Source organism: Triticum urartu, chromosome 4A (genome assembly GCF_056163025.1).
Source record: "Triticum urartu cultivar PI428250 chromosome 4A, HENAU_Tu73, whole genome shotgun sequence".
NCBI classification, from domain to species: Eukaryota; Viridiplantae; Streptophyta; class Magnoliopsida; order Poales; family Poaceae; genus Triticum; species Triticum urartu.
This window is the reverse complement of record NC_141876.1, coordinates 60,017,639-60,043,727: the sequence shown is the minus strand read 5'-3', so window position 1 is coordinate 60,043,727 and position 26,089 is coordinate 60,017,639. Positions and strand designations below refer to the sequence as shown.

General features: G+C 49.4%; 1 protein-coding gene and 1 long non-coding RNA gene across 2 annotated transcripts; one reads left to right on the top strand and one right to left on the bottom strand.

Annotated features, from left to right (window-relative positions):
- Positions 1-232: 232 nt before the first annotated feature.
- LOC147974761 (uncharacterized) lies at positions 233-5,530 on the bottom strand. Its single transcript, XR_015600269.1, has 2 exons — positions 5,181-5,530; positions 233-1,058 (listed from the first exon to the last, which is right to left on the bottom strand). It is a non-coding gene; the product is annotated as an uncharacterized LOC147974761 (long non-coding RNA).
- On the top strand, positions 557-2,897 carry LOC125550629 (uncharacterized). The gene is made up of 3 exons (XM_048713659.2): positions 557-811; positions 1,481-1,586; positions 2,262-2,897. Exons 2-3 carry the CDS (start codon positions 1,527-1,529, stop codon positions 2,700-2,702), a joined length of 501 nt encoding a protein of 166 aa, XP_048569616.2. The 5' UTR covers positions 557-811; positions 1,481-1,526; the 3' UTR covers positions 2,703-2,897.
- Positions 5,531-26,089: the final 20,559 nt, after the last annotated feature.

Sequence of the window (26,089 nt, the reverse complement as noted above, 5' to 3'; positions counted from 1 at the left end):
ATACTTTTTCCATCCGAAAATATTTGTCGGAGAAATAGATGTATCTAAACATATTTTAGTTCTAGATATACCCATTTTTGTTCATTTCTATGATAAGTATTTTCGAACGGAGGGAGTATGTGATAAGCAATCCAAACAATTCAAAAAGAAATGCAGAGGTCATGGATTATCCTCCTTTTTAAAAAGAAAAACAAAGCACATACCCAACATATTTGATAGTGTACCGGGGTGATTGCTAGAAATATTCTCATAGATGAAATCTTAATATACCATTACATGAAAACCCACAATGATATTACAGGAAAACATGTTTCTCTAATCCCTAGCAGGCAATCCAAGTGCATGTGTATATATAACATTACTAGAACCAAGGCGTTTCAAGTGTGTAGAGACACCAGGGGCTTTAGAGGTTGTTTGAAAATATAATACTCAGCTGGAGCTTCTTATCTCATCATGCCTATCCTCTTCCTGGCACCAGACAGACGGAAGCATCTTTGACACATCAAGATACATGGAATCGAACTCATTGGACAAAGTGACTTGGATTCGTTCGGCATGCCTACAAAAAAGGCCCCACCAGCTGCTGCGCTGTGAAGCTCATGGCAGCCGGAGAGAATCTTATATCTCCTCCATCACCTCCCTCTCGCCCTAGTGCCTCAAATCATATCTATATCTACCTGCTTGCTTGCTTGCTTGCATCTCAGCAGAAGCAAAGCTCTGGCCTGGTAAACAAACTGTAAGAGAGGAGAGCTTCTTGGGGAGAGGCAGAGGGAGTACCTTCTTTGGGAGGCGGCTGGAAACCAAAACAGAGGTGGGCACATCCTTCTTCTGATCTCTTCCTTGTCTTGTTTCTTCTTCTTCCATGGAACATGTTGTGGCATGCTTCAGAGCTCGGAGTAGGCAGATCCTTGTGTTCTTCTCAAGTGCTCTAGCCTTGTGATGTTCTGTATCTTGCGATGGATTTTTTCGGAAGGCCTAGTGGCATGCGCTAGTCTGAAAGGGAATTTGCCAGCTGCTTCTTTCTCCGTCTCCCTCATAGCTCTATCCATTTTGCTACCCTGTCATAGAAAGAAAGAACAGTTTTACGGTTGTTGCCAGAAGCGTAACAGAATGCCGTTCACTTAGTTAGAGAAATACAGTACTCCATCCGATTCATATTAATTGTCGCTGATTTCGTGTTGTACTAAATCAGGGACAATTAATATGGATTGGAGGGAGTACTAGATTTGATCGGCTGTATTTTTTGAAAGCTATAAGTTCAATCGGAAAAACAAATGAAAATTGGTTTCTCCACAAAAACAAAAAATCCAGGCGTTTTCTTTTCTTCCTGAAGGACATAAGTACATAGGTTCTAATGAAAGCTACCAATTCATGGAACAAGGCACTACAACAAATATTTCGACACTGAACATAGATCCTATTATTGCCATTTATGTCAGAAATTGCATGCGGTGCTCATTGTGATATTCCCATGAAACAGATTGGAGATAGACACAGAAACACTTGCAGCTAGCATTTTCCAAGAGATGGACAGAGAGGAGATGAAGATGGTCATCTTGGGGCAAGAACAAACATTCAGACAACAGGTAAGGCAACACCTCATGTAAATACTATTCTACCTATGCGTATGTGCATCTTCCAGTAGAACATTGGACAGGTATACAGCCGTACTAGGGCAGCAATCATCATCAGAAACTTTTCCATGGACAGCTTCGTGGGTGTGTGTAGCTCTCCATAGTCGGGGAACTAACCAGAATATGCAACACCTTAACACATAAGTTGATTTTCCCCAATGCATCAACACATGTGAGTATACCCATGTTTAATAGTAATAGCCGTGTTCCCATCCAATACCATCCTGACAGGTTGGACATGAGTTCGGACTGAAGACATAGCCCACTGAGCTCACTAGCCTGAAAGAGGCTATAATCCTGAAGCCACCCATTCCCAAAATGTAGTCCAAAGCAGACTCTGTAGCCTGTAGTTTGGTGTCTCCTACGGTGCAAACAATGGAAAATCTTTGCTCAGGGTGTGAGTGTGACTTCCTAAGTAATAATAGGCTGCATCATGCTCTCTCTGCATCCTATTATATATCCAATTGATGGAGGTACGAATAGTCATATGTAAGAAGAAATAGAGTACAAGCAAGTAGTTGAGACATTAATGCTACTAGTTTCTAAGAAGCAGTACTGCATTTGCTGTGTGCACTTCAAGATAGGCGAAAAAGCTTCTCACCGATTTGCACATCTTTGCTGAACCAGGTTCATGAGATGCACCGAGTTTACCATGTTCAGAAACAACTGATGAGGGAGATGCAGTTAGCTGGGCTGAACCAGGTTCACGCTGAGACGAAAAATAAACTTGAGGTCTGGCGCGACGACAAGGCTACCGACCGTCAGCAACTCTACAGCTTCTCAAACAGCTGCACCCATGCCTCTGCTGCAGAAGAATGCGACCTCGAGCTCACTCTGGCAACCGGGAGCAGCAGAAGCCACAAGGGCAAGCAAGTCGGCAAGTCCTCAAACTCAGACTCCGGGATGGCGGTGTCGTCAACATCGACCGAATCCGATCTGGCTCAGTTCAAGGAGTTTGACACAAGGGTGGTGAGGCTTCAGATCGAGAGCAAGAGGTTTACCATTGCCGATGAGACGAATCGGTCTCCTTGGCCGCACCAGCCTGTGATCCTTAGGGTGGCACGGTGACTGACTTAGCTAGGATTTGGTGTTGTAGATTTCAGAGAAAGAAGAAAAGATGTTGTCACTTCACAGAGCTAATTTGGTTCAACAATTTGCAATAGACAAGAGGTCTCCATCTTTCGGAGGCATATGTAACATCTAATTTAGTTGTTTTGGCAAAACCTCTGAACAAAGAACACAATTGATTCAGAATTTCAGCCACGTTCATAAGCATGACAAGTATGATAAAATGTTAATATGCAAAAGTAACAACTTACTGGACTTTTCTGCAGTGAAGCTATAACACAACAGATTTTTGAATTGCGTGAACTACCACATGAATATTTGTAGCTGTTTACTCAACTAAGCGGAGTAAGTTGGTTTCTCCACAGAAAAATAATGAAATTGGTTTCTCCACAGAAAATAATCCAGACGTTTTTCTTTTCTTTCTGAAGGACATAAGTACATAGGTCGTACTGAAAGCCACCAATTAATGGAACAAGGCACTACAACAAATATTTCAACACCGAAGACAGATCCTATTTATTACCATTTACGACAGAAATTGCATGCCGTAGTCATTCTGAAATTCCCATGAAACAGATTGGAGATAGACACAGAAAGACTTACGGCTAGCATTTTCCAAGAGATGGACGGAGGGGAGATGAAGATGGTTATCCTGGGGCAAGAACAAACATTCAAACAACATGGAAGGCAACACATTCGTGTAAACACTATTCTACCTATGTGTGCATCTTCCAGTAGAACACCGGACGCGCTTCCAGTATACAGCCAGTCATTAGGCATCATCGCAAACTTTTCCCTGGACAATTTCGTGGGTGTGTATGTAGCTCTCCATAGTTGGGGAACTAACCAGAACATGCAACACCTTAACACATAAGTTAATTTCTCCAATGCATCAACAAATGTGAGCATACCCATGTTTTAATAGTAATAGGAGTGTTCCCATCTAATACCGTCCTTACAGGTTGGACATGGGTTAACACTGAACATGTAGCCCACTGAGCTCACTGGCCTGAAAGAGGCTATATCCTGATGCCACTCATTCCCAAAATTTAGTCCAAACCAGCCTCCGTAGCCTGCAGTTTGGTGTCTCCTACCGTGCAAACAGGGGAAACTCTTTGCTCAGGGTGTGAGTGTGACTTCCTAAGTACTGCTAGGTCGCACCATGCTCTCTTTGCGTCCCATTATATATCCAGTTGATGGATGTACGAATAATAATAGGTGATAGGAAATAGAGTAGAAGCAAGTAGTTGAGACATTAAGACTAGTTTCTAAGAAGCAGTACTACATTAGTTGTGCACTTCAAGATAGGCGAAAAAGCTTCTCACCAATCTGCACATCTTTGCTGAACCAGGTTCATGAGATGCACCGAGTTACCATGTTCAGAAACAACTAATGAGGGAGATGCAGATAGCTGGGCTGAACCAGGCTCACACTGAGACGAAACATAAACTCGAGGTCTGGCGAGACGACAAGGCTACCGACCGTCAGCAACTCTACAGCTGCACCCCTGCCTCTGCAGAGGAATGCAAACTTGAGCTCACTCTAGCAACCGGGAGCAGCAGAAGCCACACGGGCAAGCAAGTGGGAAGTCCTCAAACTCAGACTCCGGGATGGCGGTGTCGTCAACTTCGACCGAGTCTGATCTGGCTCAGTTCAAGGAGTTTGACACAAGGGCGGTGAGGTTTCAGACTGATAGTAAGAGGTTTACCATTGCCGATGAGACGAATCAGTCTCCTTGGCTGCACCAGCCTGTTATCCTGAGGGTCGCACAATGACCGACTTAGCTAGGATTTGGTGTTGTAGATTTCAGAGAAAGAAGAAGCAGAGATGTTGTCACATCATAGAGCTAATTTGCTTCAACAATTTGCAATGGACAAGAGATGACTGCGTAACAGTCTCCATCTTTCCGAGGCATATGCACATTTAGTTTACTTGTTTCGGCAAAAACTCTGAACCAAGAACACAATTGACTCAGAATTTCAGCCACACAATTGATTCAGAATTTCAGCGAGGTTCGTAAGCACGATAACTAATTCTGAATTCCAAAATGTTCATATGCAAAAATAACAAATCCCTGGACTTCTCTGCAATGAAGCTATAAGAAGCAGAAATCTGAATTGCGTGAATTACCCCATGAATACCGTTTACTGAAGTACTGAACTAAGTGGAGTAAGTTGAGAACTAGAATCAGTCCCTGACTCCTTGTGATTCAACTCGCAACAGTAGCAACTACGAACAAGATACACTGATACACTGAAACTCAACCAACGGGCCATCAATTGCCAGGCTACACCGCCGCGAGGTTTGCCAGATAAATCCATCCAGTGATAAATTATCTACGCAGTCAACACAGTCACACAGCTGCATCAATCACAGTATCCCTCGGCGGCGGCGGCGGCGGCAGCAGCAGCAGCAGCAGCAGAAAAACACAAGAACACACAATACGGGAAAAAAAGGATGGATGGAAGGAGAGCTCACTGTTGCTGGCTGGCAGCAGTCAGCGGCGTGGCTAGGAAGGTGTGAAACTGGAATGCGTCCATGGGGCATGCGGCGAGCGGAACCGGCGGCTGCCGACGGCGGCGGGGCTCGCCAGATGGGGTGGACTGCTCTTTCCATCGAGTGAGTTTTTTTAGCATCAGTACACACACAAGCGCTTATATACACGCGCATACACTCATCCCTATGAACGCACATACGCACACCCTATCCCTATGAGCACCGCCGAGAGACTGAGCCGGCATATCATTTTGAGATTTACGAAGTCACCATAGGCGCCTCGTCGTCCACGGGAACGTCTCCTCCCACTGAAAGCGCATCGTCGGAAATCCTGAAATAAATCCAGAAATAATGCGATCATCAGAATTTGAACCCTGGTGGGCTGGGGATACCACTGTCCACCTAACCATCTCAACCACAGGTTGGTTCGCTTCCATCGAGTGAGTTTGACCCGTTCTCGGGGTCCTTCTCGAGTTTGACCCGAGAAGGACCCCGTGGATTCGGCCCAAATAGTGTAGCGGACTGTCCCGCTCTTCTCGTTTTTTTCTTGGTTTTTCTTTTCTTACTTTCTTTTTTTTCCTTTTTCTTCGGTTTCTTTGTTTCCTTATTCGGTTTTCATCTGTTTTCTTCGTTTATTTCTTCATTTTTAACACATTTTTATATATTTTTACACACTGTCTATTTTTCTAATACATGATTAACATTTTTTTCAAATATATATTTTGATGTCTATTTTTAAATAAATTTTTTGTATACATATAATTTTTTTCTAAATACTGTGAGTACAATTTTTTTAATACAAGTTAAACCATATTTGTATTTATAATATTTTGAAAAATGTAAAATAATAATAAACCAACCAGAAAATTTATAAATGTTGAGTTGGCCGGCCCATTTAGGCCATCCTTAAGGCAAGGGCATCATTCATCTCGCATAAAACGATACATACATACAAGATTCTAAAAGAAACACGACATATCCCCCTCATTTCTTATATGATGCTCATTGCGTTGTATTGTCGACCCTTCGCATATAGCCTAGTACTGATAAGACTAGCACTCCATGCTCCACATGAGGTTAAGTAATTTATGATGTGGGCGATTTAAGAGTCACCATTAGAGATACCCTACTCGTCCTGAAGACCCTCTCTAGTGTAGTTGTGTACTGCCTGACAGAGTACAACTACAGGAGCACACACACATGAGAGGGAGGGGAGCAGAACATGAAAGAGGCGAATGCGACAGGTACCAAACCAGGACGACATCAACCACACACTACACAAGTCTCATACGAGTGCAACACTCTAGCCTAGCGAGGATTTGACAGTTGAGACTTGGCACATACGTCACATGCTCGTGTTCAACCCGGAGATGGCCTGCACACCAAGGATTCCAAATCTTTGGCGTTGGCTGGTTGTAACACATTCAGTTAGGATATTTGATATACTGCAACTCGAGATCGTGCTTAACTAGGAAGGACAGGGATACACATTGGCAGCCACATTTAGAGCATCTCTACCTCTTCTCTTAACCCCCCTCCTCCAAAAAAACTTAACAAAATTTAAAAATTCTGAATGTTTTAAAATGTTCATGTTAGTGTAACAAGCATGCTTGACACTTTTCATGCGAAACAGGAAAGCGATGCTTCGTATATGAAAAGAACATTTAGCGTTTGAATTTTTTTAAATGCTTAAGCTTTTGCCTTTAAAATTTGCAGTTAGCATTTTGGTGTGACAATGGACATATCTATTTTTAAATATTTGTAAAATACATTTTTGACGTGCAAGAGCATATGCTCCCTAGAGACAAGTTGGATTTCCACAGTTTTTTTTGCATGTAGACCCTTTCCCCGAATTCTTAACTCCTCAAAAACACAAATTTGCACAAATAGGCGCCTCGAAAACTTAAATTGGAACTAGAATTAATAACTTATTGGTTTATAAAACATACTGCCTCATTATAAACATAAAAGTACCTTAATTAAACTACGGCGCACTTCGCACGGATAAAGCCAAAACAACATGGAGATGTTGAGAGGCTTGAGGCTTTAGGAAGCTTTGGGAAGATAAGGTTCCACTAGGAGCAAGAGTATTAGACCATTTCTTAGCATCACCCTTTAATGAGAAAGGAAACAACTTAAGAATGTAATAGTAACGATTTTTTTCTCATGAGCAAATAGGGTGGAAATATTATTTAATTTGGTAAGGTGTGCTATAACAGTTTCAGTTTCATAACCATGAAAAGGAGTAGATTCGACCAAAGTAATTAATTCATGATCGACGGAGAATTCATAATCCCTATCAATAACAAAGATATGAGAAGTAGCAAACTTAGGATCATATTTCATCATCTCTATCATTACAAGCAAGAATTTCCCTAGTTGTCTCCCCATCTATAACATAACCATCAGGTATCTTAGGCATTTCAACTATTGTAGGAGAGCTAGGCATAATAGGTGAATCATAATTTTGATCAGTTTCAACACTCTCAATTTCTTTAGCTTTAGCAATTTGTTCATCAAGAGATTCACCTAGTGGCACAATATTATCAAGCAAAGTACTAGCATCATCACAAGTTTCATTTATAGCAGAAGTAGCATCATCAATTACTTGCGACATATCAGAATGAATAGCAGCTGGTGGTGTCACAAGCCTACTTAAACCAGAAGGTGAATCAAGTGTAGAGTATGATGGCGCCTCCTTACCCCCTCGTCTTAGAGGGTATGATCTTGGTCTTAACGTCTTTTCAGATTCTTCATAGTGATAAATAGATATAATTTCCAAATGAGTCAACAAACAGAGTTATGCTCCCCGACAACGGTGTCAGAAAAAGGTCTTGATAACCCACAAGTATAGGGGATCACGACAGTCTTCAAGGATAGTATTTCACCCAAATTTATTGATTTGACAGAAGGGGAGCCAAAGAATATTTATGAGTATTAGAAGTTGAGGTGTTAATTCAAGCACACTTGGAGAACTAAATATCTATAACAAAGTGTTTAGTAGCACAATAGTATGATAGTTTGATAGCAATGATAACAGTATCAATAGTAACAAGAACAGTAGCAGTAGCAGTTTTGTAGAGATTGTAACAGCAACACCAACAATAGTAACTTAGAAAAGATCAATATAAGAAAATCTTAGGCATTGGATCAATGATGGATAATTGTGTTGGATGAAATTCATCTTGTAACAGTCACAACCTAGAGCGATTCACAATAGCTCCAATTCATCAACGTAATGTAGGCATGTATTCCGTATATAGTCATATGTGCTCATAATAAGAACTTTCATGACATCTTTTGTCCTACCCTCCTGTGGCAACGAGGCCCAATAAGGAAACTAAGGGATATTAAGGCCTCCTTTTAGTAGAGAAGTGGAACAAAGCATTAACACATGGTGAATACATGAACTGCTCGAATTTCAGTCATCCCAGGAGAGTATCCCAACTATCATCTCTTTGGGGTCTATGGATCAGAACAATAACAAGTGCATATAACTAGCAGATACGATCAAGAACTCAAATATATTCATGAAAACATACAGGGTTCATATTTGAAATCATGGCACTCGGGCCCTAGTGACAACTATTAAGCATAGCAAAGTCATAGCAACATCAATCTCAGAACATAATGGATATTAGGGATCAAGCCCTAACAAATTGACTCGATTACATGATAAATACCATCTGACTCCATCACCGTCCAGCAAGCCTATGAAGGAATTACTCACTCTCGGTGGTGAGCATCATGTAATTATTGATGGATGATGGTTGATGATGATGACGACGACCCCCCACCCCCCCAAGCCCCGAACGGACTCTAGAACACACCGGTGCGTGTCGGTGCTATACAAACGATTTTTAACCCCTTTCCGCGACGGCATTTGGAACCGTCGCCAAGTGAGTGTGGGCGATAGGGGGGGTCCTTCCCACACGACCCAGAAGCCGTCGGGGATAGGGCCCCTACAGTACTCCTACTCGTTTCTGCTCGCATTGCCATCGCAGTCGATATTCTGTGGTACTACATTTATGATGCGCGGCCCATCACAAACGGTTCACTATTATAGAACGTGTATGATGCACGGCCCATCACAAACGGTTCACTGTTAAGAAGATTAGCTAATCGTCATACGAGTGTCGGACAAGATTACGAAACGTCGGACCGTCGTATCATCATCGTACATGATAGCTATCGCACACGCTATTCTGTGGTGCAACGTTTACGATGCATACTTCATCAGAAATAGTTCATGATTGCGAATTGTGTACGATAAGGCAACTAACACAAACATTTAGTTTGCCAACACCGTTTGTGATGTTGTCTGACATCACACACGCTTTCCAAATGGCAACTGTGTGCATGCTTGCACACATTTCCTCTCTGTGAACCGTCTCAGATTATGGTGTATATCGCAAACGTTTGTGTTTTACCAACCGTGTGTGCCGTAACAACCTGGAGAGCATAATTTCACCGTAATTTAATTGTTGCTATTTAAAATTGTACCATATTTGAATTTGAATGTATGCTACAACTTTATTCATATCCATCAAGTTCAAACAACCAATGCATTATTCGACTCATAGGTACATATGTTGAAGAATTACATAAAAACCAAATAAAGAATGATGAACCACAGTTGTATACTTGTACTATTAAAGATGGTAAAGAAAGAGGCGAAATATATTCTGGTTGCTGGACAAGGTGAAGCGGAATGCCCATATTGTGCCCTCCTCCATGCAGAAGGCACACACGACTCTAGTCCAACCCCTTGTGATGGCCGACCGCCCATCCTTCACGGTCTTCATGAAAACATCTAGATAATCATCGTGTTCTGGTAGAAATACTTTAACCTTTGCATGCTGATACGTCTCCAACGTATCTATAATTTTTGATTGTTCCATGCTATTATATTATCAACCTTGGATGTTTTATATGCATTTATATGCTATTTTATATGATTTTTGGGACTAACCTATTAACCTAGAGCCCAGTGCCAGTTTCTGTTTTTTCCTTGTTTTAGAGTATCGCAAAAAAGGAAAATCAAATGGAGTCCAATTGACCTGAAACTTCATGAAACTTATTTTTGGACTAGAAGAAGCCCACATAGTATCGGAGATGGACCAGAGGAGTCCTGGGCTGCCCACGAGGGTGGGGGGCGCGCCCACCCCCCTGGGCGCCCCCTGCCTCGTGGACAGCCCGGAGATCCACCGACGTACTTCTTCCTCCTATATATACCCATATACCCTAAAAACTTCGAGGAGCAGAATAGATCGGGAGTTCCATCGCCAGAAGCCTCCGTAGCCACCGAAAACCAATCTAGACCCGTTCCGGCACCCTGCCGGAGGGGGGAATCCCTCTCCGGTGGCCATCTTCATCATCCCGACGCTCTCCATGACGAGGAGGGAGTAGTTCTCCCTCGGGGCTGAGGATATGTACCAGTAGCTATGTGTTTGATCTCTCTCTCTCTCTCTCTCGTGTTCTTGAGGTGATACGATCTTGATGTATCGCGAGCTTTGCTATTATAGTTGGATCTTATGATGTTTACCCCCCTCTACTCTCTTGTAATGGATTGGGTTATCCCTTTGAAGTTATCTTATCGGATTGAGTCTTCAAGGATTTGAGAACACTTGATCTATGTCTTGCGTGGGATACCCGTGGTGACAATGGGGTATTCTATTGATCCACTTGATGTATGTTTTGGTGATCAACTTGCGGGTTCCGCCCATGAACCTATGCATAGGGGTTGGCACACGTCTTCGTCTTGACTTTCCGATAGAAACTTTGGGGCACTCTTTGAAGTTCTTTGTGTTGGTTGAATAGATGAATCTGAGATTGTGTGATGCATATCGTATAATCATACCGACAGATACTTGAGGTGACATTGGAGTATCTAGGTGACATTAGGGTTTTGGTTGATTTGTGTCTTAAGTTGTTATTCTAGTACGAACTCTATGATAGATTGAACGGAAATAATAGCTTCATGTTATTTTACTACGGACTCTTGAATAGATCGATCAGAAAGAATAACTTTGAGGTGGTTTTGCACCCTACCATAATCTCTTCGTTTGTTCTCCGCTATTAGTGACTTTGGAGTGACTCTTTGTTGCATGTTGAGGGATAGTTATATGATCCAATTATGTTATTATTGTTGAGAGAACTTGCACTAGTGAAAGTATGAACCCTAGGCCTTGTTTCAACGCATTGCAATACTGTTTGTGCTCACTTTTATCATTAGTTACCTTGCTGTTTTTATATTTTCAGATTACAAAAAACCTATATCTACCATCCATATTGCACTTGTATCACCATCTCTTCGCTGAACTAGTGCACCCATACAATTTACCATTGTATTGGGTGTGTTGGGGACACAGGAGACTCTTTGTTATTTGGTTGCAGGGTTGCTTGAGAGAGACCATCTTCATCCTACGCCTCCCACGGATTGATAAACCTTAGGTCATCCACTTGAGGGAAATTTGCTACTGTCCTATAAAGCTCTGCACTTGGAGGCCCAACAACGTCTACAAGAAGAAGGTTGTGTAGTAGACATCAAGCTCTTTTCTGGCGCCGTTGCTGGGGAGGTTAGCGCTTGAAGGTATATCTTTAGATCTTGCAATCGAATCTTTTTGTTTCTTGTTTTAGCACTAGTTTAGTTTATAAAAGAAAACTACAAAAAATATATGGAATTGAGTTTACCTCATACACTTCATCTTTTTAATATCTTTCGTGAGTATGATGGAAAGGAAAATTGTGCCAAAGTGTTAGAAGAAGAATGCATTAAAATGTCTGGCACTAAATCTTTGAATGATGAGCATGATTGCAATGTTATTAGTATGAACTCTTTGAATATCCATAGTACTAATGATGATTGCACTAGTCATGATGAGAATGTCTCTTATAAGCATGTCGATTTTTGTGGAGTGCATAGAGTTTGCAAGTACACACCAATTAGGGAAGATAGATTTTGCAAGAGGCATAAGTACTTAGAAACTAAATGGTTGCAAGAAAGGCTAGATGTTTGTGCTGAAAATTTAAATTTTCTTAGCCGTACTTGTGAACTTTGCAATGAACGTGGTCATTTAACCATCCGATGCAAATTGTTTCATGATCTAATCGTTTCCAAAAATTGTGATGACTTGATTTCCCTTGCACATCATAATGAACTTAGTTTGCTTATGGGTTATGAAGAAATGAAACGTATAATTAACTATCTTCCAGTATTTGCCTATGGTAAACTTCTTGATTTTGATCTAGAGAAAATTTATATGTATTGTGCGGTGAATTGTATTGAAAATCCTTATGTTGCCAATTACATAAAGAAAATAAAACAAATAGAAGATGAAGAGAATACTAATGAAAGGGAAGAGACTTCCCAATATCCTCCTATTATTTCTTATGATGAATCAGGTAACGAGGAGGAGCCTTCTATTCAACCAATCTCATTAATAAGGAGCTCCAAAAAGAGGATTGAACCCACACATGATGTGAAGAATAAAAATAAAAAACAGAGAAGTAAAGGTAAAAAGGCATCCCTCCCAAATGATGTTGCTCCTATTACTCCTTGTGATGATGATAATTGCTATACTATTGGTGCTGTCCATACTATTAATGATGAGAGTGATTATGCTTATGATATGAAAAGGCCCAAGCTTGGGGATGCTATGTTTGATGAAGATGATTTTTTTGAGAATATATTTGCTGCAATTAATGTTGGTCCCAAGCTTTGGGATGGTACGTTTAATGAAGATGATATTTTTGGTCTCCCAAGTTTTGATATGCAAATTTATAATGATGATAGCATGCCTCCTACTTATGATGATTATATTGATGAAAGTGGGTTTGGAAGAGTGTCAACTTTAGGAAGTAATGATGTCGGTGTACTAGAGTAGGGGTACCCTAGTATCCCGAACTTGTGCACGGGCAGTCGCAGCATCCCGCGGCAAGGCTTGCCAGGCGACCGCCAAGATCCTCCGTGGTTCCTTTGGAGCCATTCAAGGACAAAGTATCCAAGTCAAGAAGACAAGGCCCCGGCAAGAGGAGCTTGCTGGGAAGGCTATCAAAAGCATCCCAAGACCCCGGCAAGAGGAGCTTGCCGGGAAGGCCACCCAAGGCATTTCAAGGAACTTGCCGCGGCGCACCACGCGCCCCGGCAAGGCCCGGTGAGCGACAAGCTCTCGGATGCGACGAGACAACGACGTCGGCAAGGCGCTTGCCGCAGCAAGCTACCTCTCCGAGCCCGCGCTCCAGCACACGCCCCGGCAAGGCCCGGTGAGCGACAAGCTCTCGGATGCGACGAGACAACGACGTCGGCAAGGCGCTTGCCGCAGCAAGCTACCTCTCCGAGCCCGCGCTCCAGCACATCCACCAACATGTCGCTCTGGGGCCCTTCCAGGCGCACGTGGCGGAAGGCTGTGCAGCCAGGGGCATGCGGTGGCAAGCGGCGCTGACAAGTTTGCCATCATGGCGAGCGGTGGCGTCCCTGACGGTCCCTTTTACACTGTTTAGGCGACACAGACGGGCATTTAAGGCCCTTGTCCCCTGCCGTCAGGGTTAGGTACGATACACTGTAGCAGGTAGCTATGCCTACCACATCACCTTTCCATTTTTGCCCTTCACCTTCGTTGCCACCTGTCGGTAACCCCTTGAGCATATAAAAGGAGGCCCGTGTGCAACGTAGAGGGGGGTGGAAGCACTCACGCTCGGTCTCGTTAGCTGCTGGTGTGTACTGTAGCACTCCGCGCTCCCGAGCAAGAAATCAATACAAACCACAAAGCAGGAGTAGGGTTTTACGCATCCGTGCGGCCCGAACCTGGATAAATCGCTCGCGTGCATCGCCTCGATTTGCTCTTTGCGCAACCTCCGCCCCCGCCGAACCGAAAGGGACCCGGTCCGCCGGTCCCATAGGTGCCCGTGGATCAGTACCCCGACATCTTTGGCGCGCCAGGTAGGGGGCGTCGAGGTTGTGTGGACCAGATCCGGCGTTCTCGCGGGCTAGATCTTCGTCATCTTCATCAACATGCCGCCGAAGAAGAAGGCTTCAGAGGCGGCTGCTCCGTCCGCGCCGAGCCAACCACCGCCGGAGCAAACGGTTGGTTGGGCAGGCGCCGGCGGAAGAACACGCGTCGACGAGGGAACTCACGGTGCTGCCAGGTCCCAGGACAAGGCTGCGCTGCCCATCGGCGGCGTAGCCGGCTCCCACAACGACCGGGCGCACTCCAAGACCTCGGCGTCCGTGCATGCACCGCGGCCGTCTCAGGAGGCGCGGGACCGGCAGCGTCATGGTACTCACGGTACCATGCGCTTGCTGTATCAAGATCGAGCTGGTGGATCTCGAAGTGCCCAAGACCACCATGCACACCAACATGCTGGCGCGAGCGAGACACGGTCGCCTGGACGGGATACAGCTCCTTCTAACGTGGTTAGAAGTCCGAGCATATCCCGCTCCTCGCACCGTTCGCCACCGACACCCGCCACTGCAGCAGAAGCTTTGGCGCGAGCTCAGCTGCTCCTAGATTACCCTCCAACGGCGGACAAGATCGACGACTGGAGGGCTACCATCCAGATTCTCATCGGCTTCGCCAAGGGCAACACTCCACGGCAGCCGAGCACGTCGCGGCCGCGGCAAGCCAGCCAGGCACGAGCCGGAGACGACAAGACTGGTGGGGGTGCAACTACTATACACTCTCCGCCCCGAAGGCCAAGATCGCCGACTCGTCGGGTCCACCTCGACAGTGACTCCACCGCGTCGTCAGATCCGCGAGCTCGTCGCGATCAGCGCCAAGTTCTTTAAGAACGACAACAAGAAGACGCTCGTACTCGCATCGAGCGCCGAAGAGAAGCGCGACGTCAATCAGACCAGCGTGCTGGGCCCTCTGTCGACATGCATGCGCCAGGGGAACCAGGCGACTTGCCGTACGCGGTAGGTTGCCCTGCGTTCACTCATGAGCTGCGGCAAGTCCAGTGGCCCAGTACGAAGAATTTCAAACCAGATGTACCAGAGAAGTACGACGGCAAGTCACATCCGTCGGAGTTCCTCAACATCTACACCATCGCGGTGCAGGCTGCTGGGGGGCAGGACGACAAGATCCTTGCCAACTACTTCCCGTTGGTGCTCAAGCCCAACGTCAGGTCCTGGCTCATGCACTTGCCGGACAACTCCATATCCTCCTGGGCAGATCTATGCCATCAGTTTGTCGGCGCCTTTACAGGCGGCCACAAACCTCATGGCCAAGAGAGTGATCTTCATCTGCTCGTCCAGAAGGAAGGAGAGCCCCTGCGCAAGTATATTCAGAGGTTCAGCCGTGTACAGTACAACATCCCAGACGTCCACCCCGCCGAGGTCATCAGCGCGTTTCATCAGAACGTGCGTAACCGCAGGATGCGGGAGGAGATGGCGATGTGCAGGATCAGAGACGTCAGTGAGCTATATGCCCTGGCCGACAAGTGTGCACGCGCTGAGGAAGGGAGGAGACTCCCCGGAGAGAATGCATGAGCAGAAGGATCTGACAGCGAGGATGCTGCCCCGGCAAATAAAAACCGGCGGCGGAACAGGAAGAAGAAAGGCAAAGAGGTGCTAGTCGTTGAGCAGTCCGGCAACGAAGGTGGCGCCAAGCAGGCCAAGGTTGGTAGCTCCGGCAAGGAGATTGCCGCGTGCGCCAACTGCCAGGCTGTGGCGGTCGTCGACAAGCAGCACGGCTCCGACAAGCAATACTGCAAGATTCACCGCACCAAGGGCCATGACCTCCAAAGCTGCAAAAAGGTCGAGCAGCTTGTCCAGCAGCAAAAAGCTGAGTACGAGCGACGCGACAAGGAGAGGGCCCAAGGAGGTGCTGGAGAATCCGGCAAGAAGCGCGCCGGCCGGGGAGGACGCCGCGGCAAGGCCAAGCAGCGGCAAGGAGACAGACCTCCCCGCGGCCGCGACAACGATGAAGACGACGACGAAGACATGGATGATGTTGAGACCAGTGAGCAGGAGTTTCAGAAAGCCACAGAGGTCTTGTGTGTTGACGGCGACGCTTCCCTGCATACTTCACACCGCCAACTCAAGCAGTGGGTGCGGGAAGTCAATGCAGCGGAACCACCTGTCGAATCGCGCAAGCTTCTGAAGTGGTCAAGCACGCCTATCATCTTTGACATTGAGGACCACCCTGATCGCACAACTGCGGTCGGGTGTTTGCCGATGTTGGTTTCACCAACTATCCGCAACCTCAAAGTCACCAAGATGCTAGTTGACGGCGGGGCCGGCTTGAACCTGATCTCCTCCGCGGTACTCCAAAAACTCCGGATCCCTGACAGCGAGCTCGAAGAGACCGGCACGTTCCAAGGAATCAATCCAGGAAGGAGCAAGCCGAAGGGGAAGGTCACGTTGCCGGTAACATTTGGCAGCGAGCTGAACTTCAGGACTGAGAGGGTCACATTTGACGTTGCCAATATTCCATTGCCTTACAATGGGATACTTGGCCGTCCAACACTCGCCAAGTTCATGGCGGCCTCTCATTACGCATATAACATGCTGAAGATGCCAGGCCCGATAAGCGTCATCTCTGTCCCCGGCGACAAGAAGGATGCTCTTATCTGCGCCGACAAGATCTACCAGGAAGCAGCAGCCGCAGCGGATCACAAATCACTTGCCGCTGAAGCTCCCGGGGGGAAGAAGACCAAGTCCGGCAAGAGCTCTGATGCCCACTCCGGCAAGCGCACCTCTTCGGAGTGCTGCACTGCCGTCGAGGACGCACCATCGAGCTCCACCGGCAAGTGTAAGAAGACGATGGCAGCTCCGCCAGAGATGAAAAAGGTGTACGCCAAGGAGAACGGCACTGGTGGTACCTTCACCATCAGTTCCACTCTCGACCCTAAATAGGAAAGCTTGCTCGTTGCTTTCCTGCGGGCGAATGTTGACGTGTTTGCGTGGCAACCGTCTGACATCCCCGGTGTTCCCAGGAAAGTGATTGAGCACCACCTTGCCGTTTGTCCTCATGCGCGGCCCGTCAAGCAGAAAGTCAGGAAGCAGGCAGTGGAGCGCCAAGAATTCATTGCAGAAGAGATCAAGAAATTGGAAGCAGCAGGCCTTGTCAGAGGAGTGCTCCATCCCATGTGGTTGGCCAATCCTGTAGTCGTGCGCAAGGCAAACAGGAAATGGAGACTTTGTATCGATTTTACTGATGTTAACAAAGCTTGTCCCAAAGACCCATTTCCTTTGCCGCGCATTGACCAGATTGTTGACTCCACAGCCGGATGTGATTTGCTTTCATTTCTTGACGCATACTCAGGATATCATCAGATCTTCATGGCAGAAGAAGATGAGGAGAAGACCGCATTTATTACTCCATGTGGCACGTACTGTTTCGTACGAATGCCTTTCGGATTAAAAAATGCTGGTTCAACATTTGCAAGAGTAGTCCATGTTGCTCTTGAGCCACAAATACACAGAAATGTGGAAGCCTACATGGATGATATAGTGGTCAAGAGCAAGGACAGAGCAACTTTGATCCAAGATTTAGACGAGACCTTTGCAAATCTGCGCAAGATCAGCCTCAAGCTCAACCCAGAGAAGTGTGTGTTTGGAGTTCCCTCCGGCAAGCTTCTCGGGTTCTTCGTATCTCAGCGGGGAATTGAAGCCAATCCCAACAAGATCAAGGCCATTGAGTAGATTGAAGCACCCAAGCACGTCAAAGATGTACAAAGACTTGCCGGTTGCGTGGCTGCTCTCAGCAGGTTTATCTCTAGGTCTGCTGAGCGCGCCCTGCCATTTTTCAAATTATTGAAAAAGGCAGGTCCAATGAAATGGACTCCGGAAGCGGAGGCTGCGCTGCAAGACTTGAAGGGATACCTGTCCTCCCCTCCAATACTTGTCGCACCTAAGCCACAAGAGAAGTTGCTGCTGTATATAGCGGCAACCAATCAAGTGGTTAGTGCTGCGTTAGTAGTAGAGAGGGAGGCGGATGATGAGCCAGCAACCACGGCAAGCGCATCCAGTGACAAGCAGGAGGCTTCCCCGGCAAGCTCTGGTCCCGACAAAGATGAATCTACGCAGATGCACGAGGAGATACAGAAGAAAATGGTGCAGCGCCCAGTTTACTTTGTCAGTTCCCTTCTGCAGGGGGCTAGGTCAAGGTACTCTGGCGTGCAGAAGTTGCTTTTCGGCCTTCTCATGGCCTCGAGAAAGCTGCGCCATTACTTCCAAGCACATGAGATCACAGTTGTCACTTGCTTTCCGCTGAAGAGGATACTGCAGAATCCAGAAGCGACAGGCAGGATTGTTGAGTGGGCACTGGAACTGTCAAGCTTTGGCCTCAAATTTGAAAGTACTTCAACTATCCAGAGCAGAGCATTGGCAGAATTTATAGCAGAATGGACGCCAACACCAGATGAAGAAATTTCAGAAACGAGCATCCCCGACAAGGAAGCAAGCAAAGAGTGGCTGATGTACTTTGATGGTGCCTTTTCGCTGCAAGGCGCCGGCGCTGGTGTGCTGCTTGTCGCACCCACCGGAGAGCACCTCAAGTACGTAGTCCAGATGCACTTTCCCAAGGAGCAAGCAACAAACAATACTGCAGAGTATGAGGGCTTGCTTGCCGGTCTCCGGATCGCGGCAGACCTTGGGATCAAGAAGCTCATTGTCAGGGGTGACTCACAGCTTGTCGTCCGCCAAGTAAACAAGAGCTATCAGAGTCCATTGATGGAAGCTTACGTCCACGAAGTGAGAAAGCTAGAAGAGCACTTTGACGGCCTACAAATGGAACATGTTCCAAGAGCTCAGAACGCCATTGCAGATGGCCTGTCAAAGTGCGCCGCACTTAAGTTACCTGTGGAACCAGGGATCTTTGTGCTCAAGCTGAATCAGCCGTCCGTAACGCCATCAACTGGAGAGAGCAAGAAGAGGAAGTTGGTTTCTGGTGACTATTTGCTGGCACAGCTTCCCGAAGCCGCCGCCAAGAAGGTCCCCAAGATCAACGCCAAGAGCGCTGCGGAGCAGTCTGCTCCGGCAAACCCCAGGGTTTGTTCCGTTGAAGCAGAAGCTCCCGGCAAGTTTTGCTCCGGCAAGCTTGCCGGGGAACGTCACGCTCCGGCAGAGCCGCAGGTTCTTGCCGTAGAAGCGGATGTTCCCGCAGCAGTCCCCAAGATCAACGCCAAGAGCGCTGAGGAGCAGTCTGCTCCGGCAAGCCCTAGGGTTTGTTCCGTTGAAGCAGAAGCTCCCGACAAGTTTTGCTCCGGCAAGCTTGCCGGGGAACGTCAAGCTCCGGCAGAGACCCAGGTTCTCGCCGTAGAAGCGGACGTTCCCGCAGCCGCAAATTCGCCTTTAGTCCTTGTTGTCGAGCCACAAGCTCCAGCATGGGCGCAGCAGATTGTCCATTTCCTTCAGACAGGAGAACTTCCCGAAGAGCAAGAAGAAGCGGAAAGAGTAGCCCGGCAGTCAAGTATGTACCAGTTTGTCGACAAGACACTGTACAGAAAAAGGCTCAACAGTGTGAAATTGAAGTGTATTCCCCGGGAAGACGGACAAAAGCTGTTGGCAGAGATACATGGAGGTATATGTGGTCACCACATTGGCGCAAGAGCACTTGTCGGCAAGGCATTCCGGCAAGGTTTCTTCTGGCCAACAGCCCTCCAGGATGCAACTGCACAAGTAACCAAGTGTGAAGCGTGCCAGTTCCATTCCAAGCAGATACACCAACCGGCTCAAGCTCTCCAGACGATCCCTTTATCCTGGCCATTTTCGGTCTGGGGGCTCGACATCCTCGGCCCCTTTCCCCGTGCTGTCGGGGGCTTTGAGTACTTGTACGTTGCAATCGACAAGTTCACAAAGTGGCCGGAAGTGGAACCGGTGAGGAAGGTGACAGCACAGTCAGCAGTCAAGTTCCTCAGGTCGATTGTTTGCCGCTTCGGAATCCCTAACAGGATAATCACCGACAACGGTACACAATTTACGAGCCGCACCTTCATGCAGTACGTCCAAGATCTTGGCGCCAAGGTCTGCTTCGCTTCTGTTGCTCACCCGAGAAGCAACGGTCAAGCGGAGAGGGCAAATGCTGAAGTGCTGCGCGGGATCAAGACCAGAACTTTCGACAGGCTGCACAAGTGCGGAAGAAACTGGATCGAGGAGCTGCCGGTGGTTCTTTGGTCGATCAAGACGACGCCAAATCGAGCCACTGGTCAGACACCTTTCGCTCTAGTCTATGGAGCAGAGGCAGTTATCCCCACGGAACTCGTATACGGGTCACCTCGAGTGCTTGCTTATGATGAGCTTGAGCAAGAGCAGCTGCGACAAGATGACGCGCTGCTCCTTGAGGAAGATCGTCTTCAGGCTGCTGTGCGAGCTGCTCGCTACCAGCAAGCTTTGCGCCGCTACCATAGCCGCAAAGTTAACGCCAGAAGTCTCGAGGAAGGCGAGCTTGTTCTTCGGCGAGTTCAGTCCGCCAAGAATTCCAACAAGTTGACGCTGAAGTGGGAAGGCCCTTACTGGGTGAAACGAGTCACTAGGCCTGGCGCTGTCCGCCTTGAGACCGAAGATGGCATTCCGGTGAGCAACTCCTGGAACATTGAGCATCTTCGTAAGTTTTACCCGTAAGGCGCGGTTGTCGGAACCTGTTCTGGCAACCACCTTTTGTACAAGTCTTGCCGCTGTTGCATGTAATCCTTTGTACAAAGTCGGGCGCAGACCCCGTGCATAAGTAGAGCTTATGTGCTTCGCACATTTTGTCGATTTCATGCTTCTCATTTTTTTTGGCATGTATGATCTGACACTTTGTGCAGCACCTAAACCCCGGTAAGCAATAACGAGCCGTAAAGGCGCATATCTGTATTGTCTCTTCTTTCTTTTGAAAGCAAGATTCCCCTCGCCCACAAGTTTGCCGGGGAGGAAAGGAGAAGATGATGGTATGGACCAGGCGCCGTTCAAGAAAGTTTCGCCTTGCCGGGAAGCAAACAACAGAAAAAGCTAAGTTGCCAAAGTTTGAGCAATCAAATTTTTTAAATTTTAAGTTATCTCCCTTGAACGACCGCAATTTGTATGAAAAACTTGTGCGCGGAGGAACCAACTCGTAGCTAGTTGCGCCCTTATTTTGTTTCGAGTCCGCTCAACAAATTAAGTGAGCTGCTAGCGCCCTTACTTTGTTTCGAGTCCGCTCAGCAAATTAAGTGAGCCGCTAGCGCCCTTACTTTGTTTCGAGTCCGCTCAGCAACTTAAGTGAGCTGCAACTAGTTGCGACAAGGTTTCTTACCGGTAGCGGCACCGCCAGCAGGCTGCTGACATCCCGCACTCAGCGCTCGCGGCTAAGGTGCCTGCACCGGCAAGTTCCCTAAAAGCGTAGGGTAAAAAGACATACAAAGGGAGGGATCAAGTAAAGGGAATAACGTTGCAATAATTGCCCAGAATAAAAGTTATATTACAAGGATAACTTGTCGCGGCTCTAATAGTCTGTTTTCATAACATGTCAAACAGCGACAAGGAAAGAAGAAATGGGCGGCCTAATCTACGCGATCGCCTTCGACCCTCTTAATCCCGCTCACCTTGTCCACAATGGGTGCGACAAGGGCCTTGAGCTCCTCTAGGTCAGCCTCTGGCGGCAAGGTCCTGAGGATGTTGGTGAGGCGGAGGCCCGAATTGCGGAAGGCCACCTTCATCAACACTTTCTGGAGGGCTCCGGCGCAGATCTTGCGCGATTCGTCGGCCAGCTGCTTGGGGATCCTCTCCCGGAGTCGCTGGAGGGCCGTCGCCACGCCCTTGAAGAACAGGACGAGCTTGGCGCTGGGTTGGAGGTTGTCGTCGGAGGGATACCCAAGATCTTCCATCCCCAGCTGCGCCAGCTCCTTGTCGATATCTGTGGCAGCGTTCACCAGACTCTCCGTCCAGTGCGTCACAGTCTCCCTGAAGGTGTTCTGGGCGGCGGCAGCGCTCTCCAGCAGCGCCTTGTCGGCCTTGATTTCCTCCTTCAAGGCCGCCTCCCGCTTCTTGGCGCTGTCCAGAGTCTTGGTCAAAGTGGTTAGCTTCAACTCAAGATCCACGTTGGAGACCTTGGCGGCGCTGAGCTCTCTGCCCTTCTCGGCGAGATCGGCTTCGAGCTGCGCCACCTTCGTCTTCAACTCCTCCTTGGCGGCCTCGGTGGCAGCAGCGGCGTCCTCTGCTTGTTTGAGGGCTCCACTGAGCTTTTCCTCGCGCGAGGCAAGCTCCTCCTCGTGGGCGTCGAGATTGACCTTCCGCTGCGCCAGCTCGCCCTCCTCCGCGGCTAGCTTCACAGCGGCAAGTCGCTGCAGCTCTTCGGCTTCGGCCTTCTCGAGGAGAAAGGCCTTCTGCGCTTGAGCGAGCTGCTCCCGCTCCTCCGCCAGGGATCGGATGGCTTCCCGGTGGAAACCCCCGAGCTCTTCCGCGCGTTTTTCAATGTCTGCTCCCGCCTTCGCGACAAGCGCCTCGCGGGACTCCAGCTTGGCTTGCCGTGCGTGGTAGAGCGACATCAACCTCCGTAGCAGCCGCTCTTCTTTGGGCTCGTTGCTGCTGCTGCTTGGCGCGTCGACCAGCTTCAACCCCGCGGAGGCAAGCACTTCTCCGTCGAAGATCTCCCCCTCGATCGGCGCCCTGGAGCTTGACGCCCAGGGGAGGTTGAAGAAGACGCCTTCGCCGGCCTTCAAGTAAACGCCCGGCTGGGGCTCCTCGGTGCTTGGCGTTGCGGCTTCGGCGAACGGGTCGGTGGTCGGTGTAGCGCCTGGAGCTCCTGCGGCCTCTGGGCCGTCAGTACGATCGCCAGATCCCTCGCCAGTCGCCGCGGCGCCAGCCTTGGCGGCCTCGGCGCCGGCGGGATCACCCGCGCCGGCTACGTCCTCGGCGGCGACCTCGGTCTCCATCCGCTCCGCAGCAGATGGGTCTGACAGCCGGCAAGGGGAAAAGAGTCAAGCAAAATCCAGCAAAAACTCAAGAAGATCAAAAGAAGAAGAACCCAAGGGAAGTTTTGAAGCAAGAGGAGTACCTGCACCAGGCTCTGCAGTAGTGGTCTCCGCCGTCGGGGGGCCGCTGGTGCCGTCCCTTGCCGGAGAACCCTCCCTTGCCGGAGACTTCTCCCTTACCGGGAAGCCCTCCCTTGCCGGAGAGTTTTCCCTTGTCGGGGAATTCTCCCTTGGCTCCTGGTGGGGCTGCTCGGCTCCTACACAAGTCAACAAGCATATATCAGCAAAGACAAGTACCCATGCGCGCCTCGCCGCAGAAAGTAATTCACACACTTACGCTGGGGGCTGCCCTGGAGGAAAGTCGCCGGCTCCGGCAAGGTTGTCTCGGGCGCGCCACCTGCTGTCGCAGTGGGCTCGTCCTTGATGATGATCACCGGGGCCTTAGCTCTCTTTGCCGCTCTCTGGGCCAGAGTCCTAAAGAGGAACAGATTCAGGGAAAAGCAAGTGAGAAACAAGACCAACAGCAAGAATTGAATAAATGCAAGTATAGCAAGAGAAGCTTACTCTTCTTCTTCTTCCTCGTCGGAGCTGAACGCGGAGAAGTCGAAATCCGGCGCGCGCCCGGCGCGAGGAGGCGGAGGAGAAGCTTCCCTTGGCCGCTTGGCGGGAGCAGTGGCGGCGGTCTGAGACGACCCTGCTCCGGCTGTCGGCGCGGCGTGAGTAGCGGTAGGGACTGAAGCGGTGGTCCGGCTAGACTCCGCTCCAGTTGCCGTCGTAGCATGAGGCGCTCCCGCGGCAATGGTGTTTGCCGTGGTCGAGCGTGTCACACGGCGTGGCGACTGTTGACCCGCTTGCTGCTCCGCCACATCACCGACCTTGCGGAGACGCCTTCTTGGTGGGGATGGAGGCTCTGCTTGCGGCAAGCTGCTCGAAGATGAGGAGGAAGAAGAGTTGATTTCCAACGAGCCGCTCGTGTCCTTGGCAGGCTCGCTCGGCTCGGCGTCACGCCCGACAAGCTCCTTCTTGCCGGCAGGTTCCCCTCGCTCGGCACGGCTTGCCGCCTCCGCTGCATCTGCCTCCTCCATAGTGAATCCAAATTCACCCGCGGCTGCGGCTGCCGCTGCCTCCTCCAGCCTAGTGGCGATGAGCGCCATCTCCGCATCCGTGGTGTCGCGGGTGAGGCCGTCCTTCTCGTCGGGGCGGATTGGCACCTCCACCAAGTCGTCGAAGAACTGCTGCACGACCTCATCTGCAGGCTCCTGCCAAGTTGGCGCAATCCCGTGCGAGTCGCACTCCGGCATCATTGCACGGATGCGGTCGAGCGCGGAATTGTTGCACAAAGGCACGACGCCCCCCGGCAACCTGAACACCTCAGGATGTTGGGGGTCATACTTGAACAGTTCCTGCAGCATCGCGTTGAGCTCCAGGACTGTGAAATTGTAGTTGAGGCCCGGCCGCAGCCTCATGATATCTGCCACGTTCTTGAACTCCCAAGTGGGCCTCCCCCGTTCCTGCAGAGGGGCGATGCGGTGGCGAAGGAAGTCTGCGCCAACAGAGCCAACAGTAAGCCCGGCAAGCCTCAGGCGCAGGATCCTGGTGACAGCAATCTTCAGCTTGTCGTCCTCCGGGGCCACGTCACTCCAATCGCTGCCGCGGGTTACTGGGGTTCGGCGCCGGGTGGTGAATGGCTGCGGGCTCTCCTCGTCAATCCAGCACCAATCAGCTCTCCACTCCTCCCACTTGCCACGGAATTCTCCCTCCAGATAGGTTTCCTTCTTGCCGGCCCTTGAGATCCAGGCGATTCCATCGGATAGAGCCTCTCCTCTCTCTACTCGGGGGATGAAGAAGTGGCGGAAGAGGGCTACGTTGGGAAGGACTCCGACAAAGTTTTCGCAGAGATGCGCGAAAACTGCCATTGTCAGGACGGCATTGGGGGTGAAGTCAAGGAGGTGGAATCCATAGGTATTCATGATGTCGCAGAAGAAATCAGAAAAAGGCGGGCAGAGCCCGCAGTAGAAGAACAGAGCAAAAAAGGGGTATCCGTTTGGAGCCTTCTTCCAAGCGGCGGCGGGGAGTACCTTTGTGCGCGGATGCGCGCGCGTCTCCGCCGACCAGAAAAGGTAGTAGTTCTCCCTCAGCTCCTTCGTGCCAAGCTTGGGGGGGAAGACGGACCGCTCCTTCCGCAGCGCCGCGAGCCGCTGCGCCTCGGTCGTCTTCACGGCCTTCCCCTTGTCGGCTTTTGGAGCCATGGCAGAAGCAGTGGAGGAGGTCGACGGCGTGGTGGAGCTGGTGGCAATGGGGGGCGAAGCGCTGCTCTTTCTCTCTCTCTGCTTTGGGAAGGCGAGGGAGCGGCGGAGATTTCTGAGATTGGGAACGGCAACGGGCAAGTGGGTGAACTGCCCTTGTTTCCCCTGCTTATAAAGAGGGAGGGGGCGGACGTTCCGCATTCCCAAATAAAGTAACCCCCACGACCTCTCCCACGACGCCGCATTCAACGCGTGCCGTTCGGGGAGGGCGCGGTGGATACGGAGTGAGATACGGCGCAACCTAGGCCGCGCGTGCCCGTGCCCTGTTTTGGGCCTGGCCCAACAACGCTCGGCACCGTGTATGGCCCAGGCTCGGGGGCTCCTGTCGGTGTACTAGAGTAGGGGTACCCTAGTATCCCGAACTTGTGCACGGGCAGTCGCAGCATCCCGCGGCAAGGCTTGCCAGGCGACCGCCAAGATCCTCCGTGGTTCCTTTGGAGCCATTCAAGGACAAAGTATCCAAGTCAAGAAGACAAGGCCCCGGCAAGAGGAGCTTGCCGGGAAGGCTATCAAAAGCATCCCAAGACCCCGGCAAGAGGAGCTTGCCGGGAAGGCCACCCAAGGCATTTCAAGGAACTTGCCGCGGCGCACCACGCGCCCCGGCAAGGCCCGGTGAGCGACAAGCTCCCGGATGCGACGAGACAACGACGGCGGCAAGGCGCTTGCCGCAGCAAGCTACCTCTCCGAGCCCGCGCTCCAGCACATCCACCA

Coding starts and splice junctions, on each gene's coding strand:
- LOC125550629 (XM_048713659.2), top strand. CDS start 1,527: ATGGACAGAGAGGAGATGAAGATGGTCATCTTGGGGCAAGAACAAACA. Junction 1,587..2,261: donor AACAAACATTCAGACAACAG/GTAAGGCAACAC, acceptor TTGCTGAACCAG/GTTCATGAGATGCACCGAGT.